Here is a 17701-nt window from a genome sequence, read left to right on the forward strand (position 1 = left end):
ATGTGAGCCACATATATACTTTTTTTTAAAGACTTTCTTTTAATGTGGACCAGTTTTATTGAATTTGTTGCAATATTGCTTCCGTTTTATGTTTTGGTTTTTTTGGCCACAAGGCATGTGGGATCTTAGCTCCCCAACCAGGGATTGAACCCGCACCCCCTGCACTGGAAGGCAGTCTTTAACCACTGGACCGCGAGGGAAGTCCTCACATATATACTTTTAATGTTTTCTCGTAGCTACAATAAGAAGTGCAAAAAGAAACAGGTGAAACGCGAATTTTAACAATGTATTCTATTTAACCCAACAGTATCCAAAGTGTAATTTCAACGTGTAATCAACAGCCAGTTATTAATGAGCTGTTTTACATTCTGTTTTTGTACTAACCCTTCCAAAGTAGGGATGTAGTTTGTACTTAGCACGTTTGCATTGGGACCGGCCTTGGTACAGGTGCTCAGCAGCCGCGTGGCAAGTGGCCACGGTACTGGGCAGTGCGGTCCTGGAGTTCATTAGGGCAGATCATCATCTCCTCTGCCTCCGCCTTCAGCTGGGGGGGGGGATGCACAGCGGGCCCGCTGGGGGGATGCACAGCGGGTCCGCAGCTCTGGGTGGGCGGCTGGCGCTGGGGGCCCAGCCCGGTGTCCGACGCTCCCGTAACTGTGCGCCCTGCGGCTGCCTCCGGGCTGCAGTGGGAAGAAAGGCTTTGAGGTAGGCGCTGGAAGGCCATGAAGTTGGGACCGCCGGGAGGAGAAAGCCCTCGGGACCCCAGTCCCGAGCGAGGAGGCCACCCGGCGGCTTGGCGGGCGCAGTGGCGCGGTGGGTGTGGGCCCGCGGCGCGGAGGCGGCCGGGGATCAGAAGCCCACAGGCCCGCATTGTTCGCCTGTCACACTTCCTTTGGCTTTATTGCCTTTGTCCAACACCCTATTGTCTGGTTTCCTTTTGTCCCCATTTCAGCGCTGCTGTCTTTTATTTTCCAGCCAGCCTGGTTGTTTTCATTTCTTTTGTCTGAAGTTCCTGAGAGGAAGGTTTTATTTTCAGCGGTTTGATTAATTCACAGCTTGAGCCCCGGGTTTGTTTGTTATGTAATTGCTGCCCTCAGCTTCAGGATAATACCACTCCCCGACTTCCCCTCCCCCACGCCCAGCCCCCCTGCTCGGGGCCTGGCTCTGCGCCCCTCCCTGTGCCCGGATGGGCCGAGCGCCTGCTTCCTGGCCGCTCTCCGGGTCCCTGGGTGGTGGGAGGGGACCCAGAGCTGCACCATAAAGCCTCAGGGTGAGCTGGGCTGGGGTGTCTTCTCCTGGGCTGGGGTGTCTTCTCCTGGGCTGACGTATGCCTCCTCTCCTCATCCTGCAGTGCCCTGTCCTGGGTCCCACGCCAGCCCCCCGGGCACCCTGCCCTTTGAAAGTGGCAGGAGAGTTTAGTCTCGTCTGATCTGTAGGATGGCATCAAATCCAACACATTCAGTTATTTCATGTAAAACACTGTACATGTATTGTACACAGTGTATACATCTATTGTACACGGCACATTGCATCATTCATAATACAAGAAACATTTTATTATACAGAGTTGATGTAATATACAAATATTATACTGCACCTGCAGTTGAATTTAAGGGATGTCTTACTATATATAATTTTTGCCTTACACTCCCCTCCTAAAAATTTAATGCCCATGTAAGCAAAGTTTTAAAAATTGTTTATTTAACAGTGCTTTCAAACTAGTATGTATCAGAATCACCTGGAGGGCTTGTGAAAACAGATCCATGCCCTCCTCACCCACAGAATTTCTGATTTGCAGGTGACCCATGACTTTGTCTTTCAAACAAGCCTCCCACACCCACCTCCCCAGCTATGCTGAGGCTGTTGTCCTTGTGCTGCATTCCACCCTGCAGTGCTTTAACAAAGGCTACTTCGGTGCTTACTAATACAAAGCATTATTCTAAACACCTTGTAAATATCAATTCATAGCCCTCACACCACCCATTTTACAAATGAGGAAACAGGTGTGGAAAGGTTAAGTAACTTGCCCAAGGTCACTGAGCAGCTAGTGAAGTAGCTGAGGCAAGACCCATGCCTACTTGGATGGAACCTGCTGTGTGTCCCCACCTGTCTTGTCTCGGTCACTTTGGAGGGTGAGCAAGTGAGCTCTGGGCAACTGCTACTCTGGCCTTGAGCTTGGCATAACCACTGAAAACTACTCCCAGGATCCTGCTCACCTACGTAGTAGTGATCCCACGCAGTGGGGAGTCAGCAACAGGAGGCAGGGGATGCAGTTTCTGCGTATGTTACACCAGGGGCTGCAGAGGCCCACGGGGGCCAGACTCTAATTGAGAGACTCTAATATAAGAAAATATTTTTCTGAGAGCTACTCATCTCTCAGCTTACTTCATTCCTCACTTTTGGTAGATAGATACACGGGTATAAAAAACTGTTCCAAATAGTTCACTTTTATCTTGCCTCTACTCTAAAGAAAACAAAGAGTAAGTGTATAGGGTAGTTGATAGTTGGTTTCCCTTTTGGGGAGTAGGAGGGAGTGGTGGAGAGTCAGGCGAAGTGGCTTGTTCATAGAGAGTAACTGCTGCTCAATTCCAGCCAGTTATTGCCACAGACCAACTTCAAGAGAAGTTCAGATCCCGATTTTTATGGGATATCTCTTGATTTTTAAATTTTGGTAACTAATTACAAATACGTACATACACAAACATACACAGACACGTACTGTATATATGATCTTGGCTTTATCGGGCTCAGAAGGAGCCAGGTAACAGTCTCTAGGCTTCTCAGGGAGACCCATCAGCCCACTAGTTCCAACACTGCAACAGGCAGGGCAATGCCAAATGTTGGCCCAGTCTTCTCTAGACCTTTCTGTTCAAAAAAAAAAGAAAGGTGGGTGGGGGGGAGACAGGAATCTTTTCGAGTTTGTCACAGTGAGCTCCAAATGGAAGCTTGCCTTTTGCATGAGTGTACCTGTTTGGGCCCGGGGGAACAGTCACTGCCTCGGGGTTCAGGACCCGCCCCCTCCCCCTGCCCCTCCTCCCTCAGGATGTCCATGAGGAGCCCCGGCTCTGCCCAGCTGGTCCTGGATGACGTTGGCACCATGGTGAACTGTACTGTCAAGTCAGAGGGGAAGAAGGAGCCCTGCCACGACGCCCCCCAGGGCTTGGCCACCGCAGCTGAACCCCGGCCCGGAGAGCCAGCCCGGGCCCCCCAGGATGGTGCTGACCCTCAAGCTCCAGCCCAGGTGCCCAGCACTCTCCTAGGGGCTCCTGGGTCAGTGTCCCCACCCCGCCTCTGTAGCTCCTACGCCTGTGCCCTTCCCCCTTGTGGGTGGAGCGGGCACCCACCAGCCTAGCTGGGCAGAGGGGCGGGCAGGAGCGTTCTCCTCTGGGGCAAGACTTAGGTGGGTGAGTGGGTCAGGCTACCTGTCTGAGCAGGACATGGGCTCACTTCTGCCCTCGGTCACCTGATATGAACTGCTCACACCTTACCCTTGAAGGCTAGTTGAGAAATGGGATACACACGCTCACAGGCTGGCTTAAAGATAATCTAGCGTTTTCATATGATTCGAGAAAAGCAGCCTTGTTAACCAAACCAGAGTTAAATTGCTATTAAAGACAATACAGTTCCTCATCCTTAAAATGAAGGAGCTGAACTACATGAGTGGTGAAGATCCTTGCAGCTCTTAAAAATTCCAGGATTCCACGCAAGAGATGTAAAAAGGGAATACCTAATCAAAAGCCAAATGAGTGCAAGTGAGAGTTTCAGGGCTCTGAGGAGGGGTCCAGCCAGGAGGAGTATGTGAAAGGGGGCTCAGGGGTAGGGGTGGTGATCGAGGAGGACTTCCTGGATAAGTAGGGCTTTAAGCTGGGTCTTAAAGAACGGAGAGGACTCAGATGAGACGAGGAGAGAGGGGACAACATCTTAAAGAGGGTGGGGTGGGGGCCTTGAGAGTAACCTGCCGGGCTGCAGTGGTAGGTGCATACAAGGGAGTAATACTTAATAGCTGGCTTTTGGCCTCTTAAGTCCTATAGCAGGGACATATTAGTATTTCCATTTTCGGAAGAGGGAGGTCAGGTTCAGAGAAGTTCAGGGACTCGTGTGGGCTCAAGCACCTTGTGAATCACTGAGCCCAGGTCTCTTGTCTTGAAACCTTGTGTTCTTTTCACCAAATCTATCAAGCCAAGTCAGAGCAAAGGTCGGGAAGGTGGGAAGGGAGGGCCCTACTGGAGGGTGGGGCTGGGTAGATTCTGGAGCTCCCCTAGGATACACATCCCCGGGGCGCTCAGCCCCCCACACTGCAGTCTGCCCCCATTCCCTTGGGGGTGACAGTGACATTCAGTGTGTCTTACAGGACAGCAGCTCCCTGGAAAGCAATGGGTCCCCAGAACCCAAGAGACCAGGAGGCTCCGAGGCTGCTTCTGGAAGCCAGGAGAAGCTGGACTTCAACCGAAATTTAAAAGAAGGTAAGACGTCTGCCCTAGTTAGAGACGGGGGCCTGGGTGGGGAGGTGTTAGGACAGTTACTCCTTAGCCCTTTGGTATCTTCCAGTCGTGCCGGCCATCGAGAAGCTGCTGTCCAGCGACTGGAAGGAGAGGTTTCTGGGAAGGAGCTGTGTGGAAACCAAAGATGTCAAAGGTGAAGGCCCATATGGGTGGGCAGGGGACAGATGTCTGAACCCCTTTCCCTTCTCCAGGCCTGGCCCTGCAGCCTAGGCCTGTAGGGCAATTTCTGGGGCGCTTGGTGCCTTCACACCTGGCCTGTGCCACTCTGGCTCCTGCCTGGCCCTAGGGGTCTGCACCATCCCTCAGCCGGGGGGTCCAAGCGCTAGGCTTATTCCCGTGCAGCAGAGGCCTGGTGGGAATCAAATCCCCTGGGACCCTTGAGACCTTGGGGATGTCTTAGCCACTTCTCAGATCTCACTATAAAATGAGCCTTACATTCCCTTTCACTGCTGGAAGTTAATTCTAGGCCACCAGGACCTCCCTAAGTGAATTAAAGTGTTGCCTCGGTTCATCAGGGTGCTAAGTTTCCCAGTGTGGTTAATCTCATTCCCAGAGGAATCTTTAAAACACTGCAGATCCCCAGGTTCCACCCCCGCCTACTGAATGAGAACCCCAGAGGATGGGGGCCTGGGCATCTGTATTTTTCAAAGGCTCCCCGAGTAATTCTGATGCAAATGGTCTGCATCCTGGCACTTAGGAGTAACTGCTGCATCTGACATGAACTGGATTAGAGACAAGGAAGCACTGACATTGCTAGTTGAGGACCATGTGCCAGGTCCGGGGCTAAGCTTGACATTCAATACCTTTAACCCTCACAGCAACCCTGTGAAGTGTCGATCATTGTGCTCATTTATAGATTCAAAAAACTAAAGTGCAGAGAAGTTGGTAGCTTGCCCAGCAGCTCCCAGGAGGGATGAGTTAAAAGGGGAATTTGAACCCAGATCTGTCTTGCTCCAAAGCCTAAGCGTGTCACTCTGGGCCCTCCTGTGGGTTCGTTATCCACCCTGACCCAGTGGCTCTGGGCACTTGAGGACATCCCAGAGGTGGGCCAGGTCTGAGATGCCCCACCATCAGCATTTCCAGGGCCTGGAATCAATGACTGATGGTGGGGACCTTCTAGAGCAGCTAGCTGTCAGGTGACAAGATGAGGAGCCCCCCCTCCAGGGCAAGGACTGCATCTCAATCAGCTCTGTGGTCCAGCCCCTGACAGGGGCCTGGGGCATAGCAATTGTTCAGTGTCATATGGATGGACTGGTAACAGATGAACAAACAAAAATTCTCAGTGGTGGTTGCTTCACTGTGGAGCAGGGACCCAGGAGAGCCTGGCAGAGAAGGAGCTCCAGCTGCTGGTCATGATCCATCAACTGTCCACCCTGCGGGACCAGCTCCTGACGGCCCACTCAGAGCAGAAGAACATGGCCGCTATGCTCTTTGAGAAGCAACAGCAGCAGATGGAGCTGGCCCGGCAGCAGCAGGAGCAGGTAGGCCCTGCTTGGTGTCTGGCTTTCTTTCCAGGGACGGGGGTCTGTCAGGGCATAGAGAGGAGCATGGTGGGGGTAGGCCTAGCTGGTGCAGGCTGAGGCCTGGGGGCAGGCGGGGAGGGGGCCGTGGCAGGGGCTGGGCATTCCCACCTCTGGCGGTTCATCAGCCCTTGTGAGGGGCCAGGGCATGGAGCAGCGCTGCGGGGCTCTGAGTGAAAGCAGCTGGCTGCTTCCTGCCTAACCTCCATCTCTGGTCTCTGAGGAAGGGGTGAGCTCTCCATAAAAGGAGAATAAATCCTGAGGGTTGGCTGTTCGGCTTCTTGCCCTGTCCAGCTGTCCTCCATGTCCTTGCGCTAGGCATGGGAGGCAGGGTGTGGATGGGGCCACAAAGGCTTGTGGGAGGTGGGATCCTGGGGCCCAAGGTACGTGTTCCCATCACCTACTCTTTCCTTCTGCCAGATCGCTAAGCAGCAGCAACAGCTGATTCAGCAGCAGCACAAGATCAACCTCCTTCAACAGCAGATCCAGGTAAAAAGAGGGGAGGGCTGGGTGCTGGGATCCAGGTAAAGGAGGGGGAGGGCTGGGCTCTGGGGGAGCAGGGGCTTGAGGGATTGACACCAGTGTGGAGAGGTACTGGAGACAGGGAAAGGCAGGGAGTGTGGACTGAGCAGAACCACGCAGGCATGACCCTAAGGAGGGGGGCTCATTTCTGCTGTAGCCCCCTCCTGTTTTTGTCCCCTGTTTCAAGGGCAGGGCCCAGAATACCTTCCTCCCAGCTGGGACCTGAGGGCAGGAAGACAGAGGCCCACAGAGGGGGCATAGGGTCAGCTGGATCCTTTTGAAAACTGTCCCTGCCCCAGACCTGCGTCTCTCATCCCCGGGTCCACCCTCTGTGTCCAGGGATGACCACAGCTGAGTAGCTGGTTGGGCCCCCCAGGGACTCACACAGGGTTTCTTTGCCCTCAGCAGATCAACATGCCTTACGTCATGATTCCAGCCTTCCCCCCAAGCCACCAACCTCTGCCTGTCACCCCCGAGTCCCAGCTGGCTTTGCCCATTCAGCCCATTCCCTGCAAGCCAGGTGAGTGTGGGAGGGGAGGGTTGACCTGAGGTCAGGGAAGGAGCCCAGGAGCCACTCTCATCCATTAATGTGCAGTGTGGCCTTTCTGGGCCTCACTTTGGGATCTGTCTAGTCAAAGAATAATCCCTTCTTTCTGAATTTCACTGGGAGAATGAAAAGAAATAGCACATTGAAAACCATAAAGTGTTTTCCAGACATAAGAGGATGTTGCCTATCTAGGTCTAGTCCCCCAGTTCTGGGACATTTCCTGTACCAGAATATTAATGTTTGGAATGTTAACTGAGATTTATCCATCTCCCAAATTCATGCTCGTGCTCTGCCCTGACCGTGGCACTGCTGCCTTCTGCCCTGTCACTGAGACTCAGTGACCACAGATTGAGCAGCAACAAGCGTCAGGTGCTGACTGGTTGTTGGGCAGCCACGAGGGTGATAAAATGTGGACTTTGAGCTCAAGGAATTTACGGTCTGGGGAGGGAGACAGAAGGATACCAACAGCCGGGGAATCTGGGAAGGCTTCTTAAGGAGGTGGTGCTCGCTTGGGTGCTGGGGGAGTAGACTTGTGAGGGTGAAGCTGGGAGCTGAGGGTGGAGGGAAGGGGCCTGGATCCTGAGGCAGAAAGCCCAAGGGGGTGTTGGAGTTGAGGGGAGCACATGGCAACTAGTGGGATATGCCTGGGGAGGGCAGTCGGGGCTGAGCACGGACTTTGGGATTTATTTTGTAGAATGTGGGATGCACGGGAACATTTCAGCAGAGGATGTGTTGTCACACTGGCTGTGGGTGGTGGGGAACAGAGGGGTACCAACTGGAGGTAAGACGGGGTAGGGGCTGCTGAGGGGATTCTAGAGATGGAGGATGACAGCCTGGACTAGGGCAGTGACCGTGGGATGGAGGCAGAGATGGAATTATTAGGCTACGATCATTGATTCCTTATGAGAGGTCCTGGGGAACAGGGCAGAGATGCTGCCCATAAGTGATCCAGGAGGGGAAAGGGTTTTAAGTCAGCTCCCTTTGATCAATGCTCCCTGTTCCATGTGAGAGAGAAGGCAGGGGAAATCTAGCCGGGTGAGTTCCTATGGGTCCACCAGCAAGGGCTTTGGGCCTTGGGCACAGTTCATGGGCCAGCACCACTGACTCCTGGGTGGGGGAAGGGAAAACAAAGGACTGAGAAAGTCAGGCCCTACTTTGAAGGCAGTTTCTAATTTGGGGTGAAGGAGTGGGGACTGGGAATGGGGAGGGGTGAAGGGGGAGGACAGGTTGCACAAAACCATTGCACCTACAGGTGTCCATAGAGCCAAGCTGCAGGGGTGAGGAGGGCAGGGGCCTAGTTGTGGGGAGGGGCCACACCCTTGCTGGACAAGGGGGGGCAGGAAATAAAGTTGTGGAAGACCTGGACTGGCTAGGCTGTCCCCTGCTTTGTTTGCTCCTGAATCCTAGTAAGCAGGAAGCCTGTGGCTGCCAGATGCGCCACCACCTCCTCCCCGGCTAACCCCCCCCCACCCCACCCCCGCCCGGCTGAGTATGAGTAACACCTCTCCCAGGTCACAAGCCTTAGGTGGTGCCCGGGTGCCTATAGCATAGGGTCCAAACTCCCGGTCTTAGCCTTCACAGGCCCCGAGCCCTGCTTGCCCATCGAGTGCCAGCCTCATTTCCCACCTCCCGCTTTCCCACCTGCCCGCCTGCCACGCCCGCTCACGCCTCCCCTCCCCCCAGGAAGCCTGCTCCAGTCACCCCAGCTGAACAGAGTTCCCTGGCATGCCACCCATGCAGCCCATATCACCGCCAGCCATGTGGTCAGTGGTTTGTCTACGTGGCTTATCTCTCCACCTCAATTGTCAAGTCAGGGATGCTGGTCCTCCTTGAGGGAGAATGAAACCAGCTAGGTAGCAGAGAGAGAGTGCATGTAGGGGGGAAAGGTCTGGAGGATGCGGCTGGGTTCAGAGTTCAGATCTCAGGTCTCAGTGCTCCCATTTATTAACTAAATGGGCACCCATGTAACTTCTCCCAGTCTTCATTATCCATAAAATAGGATGATGTATTGAGTACCTATTATATGCTACATACTAGGGATTACGTTGAGATAATGCACATGAGGCCGGCTACAAATCAGGCAGCTGCTTTTGTACCCTGCATGTAGTAGGTACAAAACACAAGTACCTGTAGAAAGAGTAGATGGTGTACCTGATCTCGTTTCACCATCGGGTGGGAACTCTGCGGTCAGTGGGTTGGGAAGGGCGGGAACAGGGTGAAGATGCCGATCAGTGTGCCGGGCAGCGGGGGACGAGGGCACAGGAGGTCCTCAGCAGTGCTTTGGGGTTGGGAGGGCAGTGGTTGGAAGCAAGCTGGGCCAGCTCCGAGCCTCTGCCCACTCTGTGCTGCCGGGACCTTGTCAAGCAGGGCGTCTGCTGTTCTGTGCTCATCCAGGACTTTTCTCCTTGCCGCCTTTTCCGTAGTGGAGTATCCGCTGCAGCTGCTGCACAGCCCCGCCGCCCCAGTGGTGAAGAGACCTGGGGCCTTGTCTGCCCACCACGCCCTACAGGTACTGCCCCCACCCACTGGCCGGGGGCTCCCGCCCTCACCTGTGGTGGCTGGCTGCCCGCCTAGGGGACCATGGGGTCCTTTGTTCTTGTTCTCCTGCTTCTTCTATCTTCCTTTCCTGTCTCCTTGTCTCTTCTGGGTATGCTTGTCTCCTCTGTCCCTCTGTCACCCTGTGTCCCCCCAGTCCCTCCGTGGAGGTGTCCTTTGGTGTCTCTAACCCTCTGGGTCTCCCTCAGGAGCCCTCCCAACCCCTAAACCTCACGGCCAAGCCCAAGGCCCCCGAGCTGCCTAATGCCTCCAGCTCCCCGAGCCTGAAGATGAGCAACTGTGGACCCCATCCTCCCAGCCATGGGGCCCCCACACGGGACCTGCAGGCCAGCCCCCCCAGCCTGCCTTTGGGTAAGCCCCCCCTACACCTTTCCCTTCAGCCCTCTTCTAGGAGAGAGCTAAGAGGGTAGGATATGACCCTGAGCGTGTCCCTTCCCCTCTGTGGGTTACAGTTTTTATAAAACAAGGGGTTAGACTTGCTCTCTTTGGCCCCTTTTAGTTTCAGCACTCAGTGTCCTGGAAGAAGAGCCCCTTCCTGCTCTCCCCACTGTGTCTGGTGGGGCACGCTGAATCAGGGATTCAGGCCATTCTCATTTCCAGTCTACCGTCACCAGGACTCCAGTGTAAATGGCGCCCCCTTGAGGATGTGCAGTGCAACAGAGGGGAAGAGGGAGCACCGCCCCAGGATGGCAAGACATGAAGTGGGTGTACCTCCCTCAGGAGCCCCTCCTTTCCCTCCCCCGCCCCGTAGGCTTCCTTGGTGAAGGAGATGCTGTCACCAAAGCCATCCAGGATGCCAGACAGCTGCTGCACGGTCACAGTGGAGCCTTAGAAAGTCCCCCCAACACCTCCTTCCGTAAGGTATGGGCTCCCACTACCCTGCACCTGGGTGGGCAGGGGTTGGAAGACACAGTGTCTGAGGCTACCAAAGGGAAGAGCAGGGGAGGGCAGTGGGGTGCTGCAGAGGGGGCTGATGTACAAGTTGCCCTGTCTACCTAGGACCTCATTAGCCTGGACACATCCCCAGCCAAGGAGCGGCTGGAGGAGAGCTGTGTGCACCCACTGGAAGAAGCCATGCTGGGCTGTGATGTGGACGGTGAGGGCTCTGGGTACTGGGCTGATGGGCAGGAGGGCCCACCTCTGCTTCCCACCAGGGCCAGGGTGGGTCAGGTTGTGTCTGTCTCCAGTCCCTTCTCTCCCTTAGTCTGTCTGTGGAGTCCCCTTAATGTATCTGTCCCTTGCCTGTCTCTGGGCCCCTGCTGGTCTTATTCCTGGCCATCCCTGGCCCTGTGGGAGCCTCCCGGCGCCCTCTGGTGGTCAAGTAGGGGATGTTTTTTTCCTCCAGCCCTGGAGGACTCTTCCTTACCCCACACTGGCTGCCCTGCCTGGCTGACTCTTCCCCTGCTCCCCAGGCTCCCGCCACTTCCCTGAGTCCCGGAACAGCAGCCACATCAAGAGGCCCATGAACGCCTTCATGGTGTGGGCCAAGGATGAGAGGAGGAAGATCCTCCAGGCCTTCCCAGACATGCACAATTCCAGCATCAGCAAGATCCTTGGTAAGGGCCAGTGGGCGGGGTGGGGTCTCGGGGGGCTCTAGGGGCTCCAGGAGCCATAGTCCAGCAGGATCTAGTTGCAGGAGTCAGCTGGGTCTAACTGGGGCTTTCTGGGTGATGGTCCACGCCGTGGTGAACTCCAGTGGAGTCTGATGGTGCGTGGGAGGCAGGCAGGATGTGGGACTGCTGGGTCCTGGAGTCTGGTACCATTGTAGGGCTCTTCTGCTAGCACCTGCACCGCAAGAACTCAGGCGGGAGAGAGAGTGTGTGTACATTCTTTAGCTCTCCCACCCCATCTCTCCCTAACCTGTTCCCCTGTTTGCCCAGACCCTTGGAGCTGGCTCTGGCAGGAGACAGGAGAGACTGGTATTCTTGGGCTATCAGTAGAAAGGTTTTTGAAATTATATGTCCTCTTTGGAGGCCAAGGAGAAATGTGGGGCAGGGCAGGTGGAGCTAGAAGAGGGCAATTGTTTCCAAACCTCAGCTCCTCCAGTTCAGGTCTCTTGTCAACTGAGACACCAGGTATTTTGTCCTCAGCAGGGAGCCTCTGGGGATTGTTGGGGGCCTGGGTGGCTACTCTTTTGTTTATGCAAAACATGCAGACCAGAGGCCTCCCAGAGTCGCTGGGTAGTTTGGTATGTGGGTGGGTGCTGTGTCTTAAGCTAGCAACTGGATATCCTTATACATGCCAACCTCATTCATTTGCTCAGTATCCATGGAGCACCCACACTGGGCCAGACCCTTGCTGTGTATAGGTGCTTGCACATGTATCTGGGGACCAAAACCTTCTCGGGGCCTCCAGGATCTGCAGGGGGCTGGGGGTGTCAGCAGAGCCCAGCTGACTGCCTGCCCCTGGGGGCTGGGCCAGGCTCCCGCTGGAAGTCCATGACCAACCAGGAGAAGCAGCCTTACTACGAGGAGCAGGCGAGGCTGAGCCGGCAGCACCTGGAGAAGTACCCTGACTACAAGTACAAGCCACGGCCCAAGCGCACCTGCATCGTGGAGGGCAAGCGGCTGCGGGTGGGCGAGTACAAGGCTCTGATGAGGACCCGGCGCCAGGATGCCCGCCAGAGCTACACGACCCCGTGAGCAGCCCTCCTCAGCGCCTGAGACTGTGTGTGTGTGTGTGTGTGTGTGTGTGTGTGTGCGCAGCTCTTGTGAGTGGCAGGGGATAGCGTGTGGCCTTAGTGTGGGATTCCAGGGGAGCTGTGTGTGTGCACGCATGTGTGTGCATACATTTGTGTGGGCATTATGTGTGTGTGACTGTAGTGGTGACTGTGACTATGGCGAGTCCCTGGTGGCTCAAGATATAGATTTGTGACTGACTGGGGACTAGTGGGTATCTGGAGAAATGTATCTGTGGGTCCCCTTGACAAACTCAATAAAAATTCAGGGGTACTAAAAATCAAGGTACTAATAATCATACAGAGGATTCCGGAGTTGACCAAAACAAGCATGCTAGTGGATTTCTTTAAATAGGAAGCTCCCTGGGGCATATGAAATATACAATTTCCCCAAACTGGATTTACACACGATCCTCTGGGAATGTCTGGACCCGTGGCCCGGGGGCTGCATGTGTGTGGGGGTTTGTAGCTGACAGTGAATTTGCCATCAGAAAGCAGCCAGGGAGCAGGGTGTATGTGTCTTGGAGCCAAAAGGGTGGGAGCTTGGAGGGCACGCCCCGCGGAGGACCGGAGGAGAGCAGGGTCGGGGGTGAAGTGCGGGTGCATCTGTAACCATGCCTTTCTTCTGGCCCGCAGCCCGCAGGCCAGCCAGGTGCAGATGAGCCCCTCAGATGTCCTGTACCCTCGGGTGGCAGGCGTGCCCCTGGCCCAGCCCCTGGTGGAGCACTATGTGCCCCGCAGCCTGGACCCAAACATGCCTGTCATCGTCAATACCTGCAGCCTCAGGGAGGAGGGCGAGGGCACAGAGGACAGGCACTCGGTGGCTGATGGCGAGATGTACCGGTACAGCGAGGATGAGGACTCAGAGGCCGAGGAGAAGAGCGACGGGGAGCTGGTGGTACTCACAGACTGATCCCAGCTACGTGGGCCTGGCCCTCCTCCCTGGGGACGACCAGGCCCCACGCCAGCAGGCACAGCAACCCCACCTGGACTACGTTGGTACTTGGACTTGGGCATGCCTGGGAGATGGGCACAGCTGTGCACTTGTAGATACATTCACGATGGGAGATGCCCCCTCCCCACCACACCTGTGGGCACACCTGAGGAGCTGATGATGGCCTGAGTGGGTCCTGCGTGGTGGTGATGGGCTGGGCTGGCTGAGCTCCGTGGTGGCCCTTGGGGCTCGTGGCCAGGGGACACTGTATGACCCTCCCCTCCTGCAGGTCTGCCCATCCCAGGGGTATGGCAGCTACAGACCTGTTCCCCTAGGGCCACATGCTTTGTTTCCATTCTTGTCCTGGCTGGACCAGCCACCATGGGACCAACACGCACCGCCCCACCACAGTACCCCAGATCGCTCCTCTACCATGAGGATCGCTTTGTACTTTGTGCAAAGAGGTCTGGCTCTCCTCCATGTCTCTATCTTTTGCCAAGCCTTTCGTGCCTCTGGCTGGTGTGTGTGTGTGTGTGTGTGTGTGTGTATGTGTACCCATGTGCGCACGTGCACATGTTTTCATCTGTTCTTTCATTGCACAAGGTATTTATTGAGTGCCAGGCACTGTCGCTGAGTTCCTGTGGGTGTGTCTCTTGATGCCATTCTTGCTTCTCCGGGGGGCTCTTTCTGTGCTTCTCTTTGTCCCCAAATTGCTACCTCTTTGTCAGTCTGGGTGTCTCAGGTTCTGTGTGTCCTTGGTGCATTTCTCTGTCCTTGTTTCTCTGCAGGGCCTTTTTTTGTGTCTCTCCCTTCCTCCGTGTCTGCCCTTGCCCCTTTAACGCCTGCTGGGTCTCTGTAAGCCCCTGGTCTGCCCTGGGCTCCCCAGCCATCCTGACCTCCCCTGCCTGCCCCTTCACTCCCTCCCTGACTCTGCATGTCAGTTCCCATGGAGCCATTTTTAGCTCCCAGCAGCATGGGAATGTGCTCAGCCTCCAAGGGGCTCTGTCATGGTGCCCCAGCCCCTGGTCCCAACCTGAGTGCCAGGAGTGGGGTCAGGAGGACTGATGGTGCCCCCTTCTGTAAGTGACAGAAGCCCTGGAGAGGGGGCTCTTGTGCAGCTGGTCTCCACTCCTCTGTCCTGAGTAGGGGATGGGAGCTCCCCACCCCCACCCTGTCCTTGGAAGGCTTCATCCTCTCCCACCCAGCTCTGCCCCTACACCTGCCCGCTCCTCTTCCCTCCCCCACTCTATACCCGTAATTTGCCTCAGCTCCGGATCCCTTTCACAAGGTCTTTCCCTAGGAAAATCAAATCCCGTTGGCACCTGACTCCAAAGATCCAGAACAGCCCTGGGGCAAGGTGGGAAGGGAACCCCAAATCCTACAGGGACAGATGTGGAGTCTGTGTCCGTTCCCCCATCTTCTCCCCTTCTACTTCCCCGAACCCAACTTCTCTCCAGGCTGTTTCTTTTTTTTATGACTGTAAACATAGATAGTGCTTTATTTTGTTAATAATAAGATAATGATTAGTAACTTAACCAGCACATTTCTCCTATTTACACTTGGGGGAATTTTTTTGTTTTCTGTTGACATAATAAAGACAGACCATTTCAGAATCTGGCCTTTGCTGGGACGGGACGGGACGGGACGGGATGGGGTGGTGAGGCTGGCCCAAGTCCAGAATTCCTAAATGTGCCAGCAGCCCGGGCACCACTGCCCCCGGTGGCAGCTCCATGGAACTTCAGGCATGGAGCCAGGGAGGAAACATCCTAGGCAAGGGAGGCCCAGGCCAGACGCCACCCCCAGAGCCCACGATCGAGTAAGACCCTGCCCCTGCTTCAAGGAGGTGAGCAGACCTCACCACAAAGCGCCCACCCAGGTCCTAAGAAAGGAGGCAGTGGTTAAGAGCACTGTAATAAGAGTCGGGAAGCTCAGGTTCTCTCCAGAACTAGCCACATGGCCTTGTGTGTGTGTGTGTTGGGCGGGGGTGTGTGTGTGTGTGTCAAGTCTCCCCTTTGGGCCTCATTGTCCTCATCTGAAAACAAGGAGGTTATGCCTTAGCCATGGCTCTTATCTTCTTTTGGAGAAGGAGCCCTTTGAAAATCTAATGAAAGCTGTGGACCCTCATTCCAGAAAAGGGCTCACATGGGCACCACAAGCCCACTTATAAGCCCCCCAGGATACTGATTAATGAAGCAGGGTCTCTACTTACGTACTTCAGGGCTCTGTGACCTTACACTTTGAAATGAGATTTCAAAGACCTACGTGTCCCACTAAGAGAAATAACAGTCCCGTAGACCTAAAAGAGCTGGGTGACCGAAACTCGAAATGTAACAAGAGTTGATAAAAAGACCAGCTCTTGTAGCTGAAAAATTAACCCCATCAATATGGAGTAGGGGCAACAAAGCTGAACAGTACCGTGTCAAAGAGTTGGACTTGGGTTGGATTAACAGAAGCATGTGTTAACAACAAGCAAGGTGATGGGCCAGTGTACACCACACAGTCCTGGCCTCAGGTGTGTCATGCCAGTCCCAGGCCCCTCAATAGAAAAGGCGATTCTCACACTGGAGGGGCCCAGAGGCAGGCATCCTGTACAGAGGACTGGAGGGAGCCTAGTGGATGGACACGTCCTTCAAGGAATGGTTGAGAGGGCCAGGGATGTTGAGTCCAGAAAAGAGGAGACTAGGGTAGGGCAGAAAGGACAAGATTGCTTTCTTCAAAGCTGTCAGGTGGGCAACACATAGATATTTGATGTAGCTCATGAGGTAGCACTAGCACTTGGCCTTTTGATGAAAGTCGCAAGGGTCAACATTTTTGGCTTAACATAAACTTTTTGACAAAGATGGTCAAAAGCGGTAGTGAGCTTCCCAACACAGAAGGATTCAAGCAGAGGCTCTTGAATGCTGGAAATGGATTTTTAAATTGGAGAGGGTAGTGGTGAGAGAAGGTAGGTATGGTTGACTCCCGGGCCACAAACTTGGGAGCAAAGACACCCCCAAGAATTGGGGTCCTGATCTTCTGATCTAGGGAGGATCCTGGCTGCTAGCCTTTGCTGGTTTCTCCCAGCCCAGCCTCCCAGAGCTTTGAGTCTCCTTCTCTTTGCCCTCCCCACCCCAGGTCACCGGCAGGGCAGTGGCAAGCAGCAGAGCCCAGCCTCTTGGGCTCCTTGAGGAAAAGATGAAGATGCTCTTTGGGAAGAGGAGCTTGGCTGACTGTGGCGCCTGCCCCCTAGTGGCCACAGGGGAGAGTTGCTCATTTCAACTTCCCTGTCCATCTCCGCCACCCTCCAGTCCCCACCACCCCCTCTCACTATGTTCCAAACCAAATCTGGGCGGTCTGGTCAGGACACTCCTGGCCAGGCTCGCCCTCACCTCCTGCCAGTCCTGAGTTCCCCTCACTTCCCTATTCCCAGGTCCTCTGTGGCCTCAGGAGAGCCTGAGGCCACTACTGCCCACCCCCTACTCCCTCCAGCAACCCTTGTCCTGTCCTCCGCTTCCAGCTGCTGAGAGAGAGTCACGTGCCCTGCACCCTCCTAGGGTGGGAAAAGCTCTGCCCGGGAACCTGTGGTTGGTGCCCTGGAGCCCCACCCCCCTGGGCCCCGGAGAGGTGGGATGGGGTCAGATGGGTTAAAAGGCCAGGAACAGAGCGTCCTGGACATTACCATTACTGGGAAGGGTGGGGCACGAGCTTGTTCTCTGCCCTCTCTGTGCCTCTCCGGAGGTTAGGGGTAAGAGCCCAGCAGAGATGAAGAGTCCAGGAGTGCTTTGCCCGGAGAGCCTGCTAAGTGTCAAGAAGTGGCCTGAGGGAGTGGAGCCAAGGCCACCCTCGGAGTCTCCAAGGCCTGGTGCTGAGCCCGGTGGGCAGGGGGGCTGGTTAGTGCGGGGTGGCAGTGAAAGGCGAGACGGTGGGCCTCCAGGCTTTGTGCGGGAGGGGTGTGCCTAAACTCCCCTGCCCCCACCCCTGCCCCCACCTGCCCACTCCCCTGGAGAACTGGAGGAATGAGGATACTTTCTCAAAGGCGGTAGTGGGATGGTGCCTGCAGGTTAATGCCTTTGGTGCTGGTGGTGGCCGGGCCATAGGGGCCCAAGATGATACCTGGGGGGCCCTGTCCCCGCCATTCCCTGCTCACCGCTGTACCACCATCTCAGTGCTGTGACATTAAGGCCCCAGGAGGCTGGAAACGAAGCTGCCTTCACAGTGGTTTTCTGCCCTCAGCTCCAGAGGTGAATCTGAGAGGAACAAGGAGGGTGGGCACTGCCATACAGTCCTCAGGAAGGTGGTGCCCATGACCACGTGACCCCACAATGACCTTCAGAGGCCCCACCTGCCCAGCCCTGGCACCCTCCCTATGCCGGGGCAGATCTTTCACCCATGTCCTCCACTAGCACCCTTCCTAGATGTGATACTGCTACCCATCAGGGGCCTGGCCACCCTGGATCACCATGA

The 17701-nt window shown here is 55.4% G+C and overlaps 1 protein-coding gene across 6 annotated transcripts in view; it reads left to right on the top strand.

The window, feature by feature from the left end:
- SOX13 (SRY-box transcription factor 13) overlaps nt 1-14891 on the top strand; it is a 44869-nt gene extending 29978 nt beyond the window's left edge. For 3 of the 6 annotated variants that reach the window (XM_081225101.1, XM_081225099.1, XM_081225102.1), the window contains exons 2-14: nt 3043-3241; nt 4352-4463; nt 4549-4635; nt 5811-5983; nt 6443-6511; nt 6950-7064; nt 9515-9600; nt 9836-9998; nt 10399-10508; nt 10647-10743; nt 11060-11203; nt 12003-12285; nt 12961-14891. In XM_081225101.1, the coding sequence (XP_081081227.1) occupies nt 3044-3241; nt 4352-4463; nt 4549-4635; nt 5811-5983; nt 6443-6511; nt 6950-7064; nt 9515-9600; nt 9836-9998; nt 10399-10508; nt 10647-10743; nt 11060-11203; nt 12003-12285; nt 12961-13237 (1914 nt within the window). In that variant the 5' untranslated portion in view covers nt 3043 and the 3' untranslated portion in view covers nt 13238-14891. The remainder of the gene's footprint in view (nt 1-3042; nt 3242-4351; nt 4464-4548; nt 4636-5810; nt 5984-6442; nt 6512-6949; nt 7065-9514; nt 9601-9835; nt 9999-10398; nt 10509-10646; nt 10744-11059; nt 11204-12002; nt 12286-12960) is intronic. The other 3 variants (XM_081225100.1, XM_081225103.1, XM_081225104.1) reach the window with 3 other exon arrangements.
- Nucleotides 14892-17701: the final 2810 nt, after the last annotated feature.

Source organism: Mesoplodon bidens (assembly GCF_964165515.1).
Source record: "Mesoplodon bidens genome assembly, chromosome: 2".
In the NCBI taxonomy this organism is placed as follows: Eukaryota; Metazoa; Chordata; class Mammalia; order Artiodactyla; family Ziphiidae; genus Mesoplodon; species Mesoplodon bidens.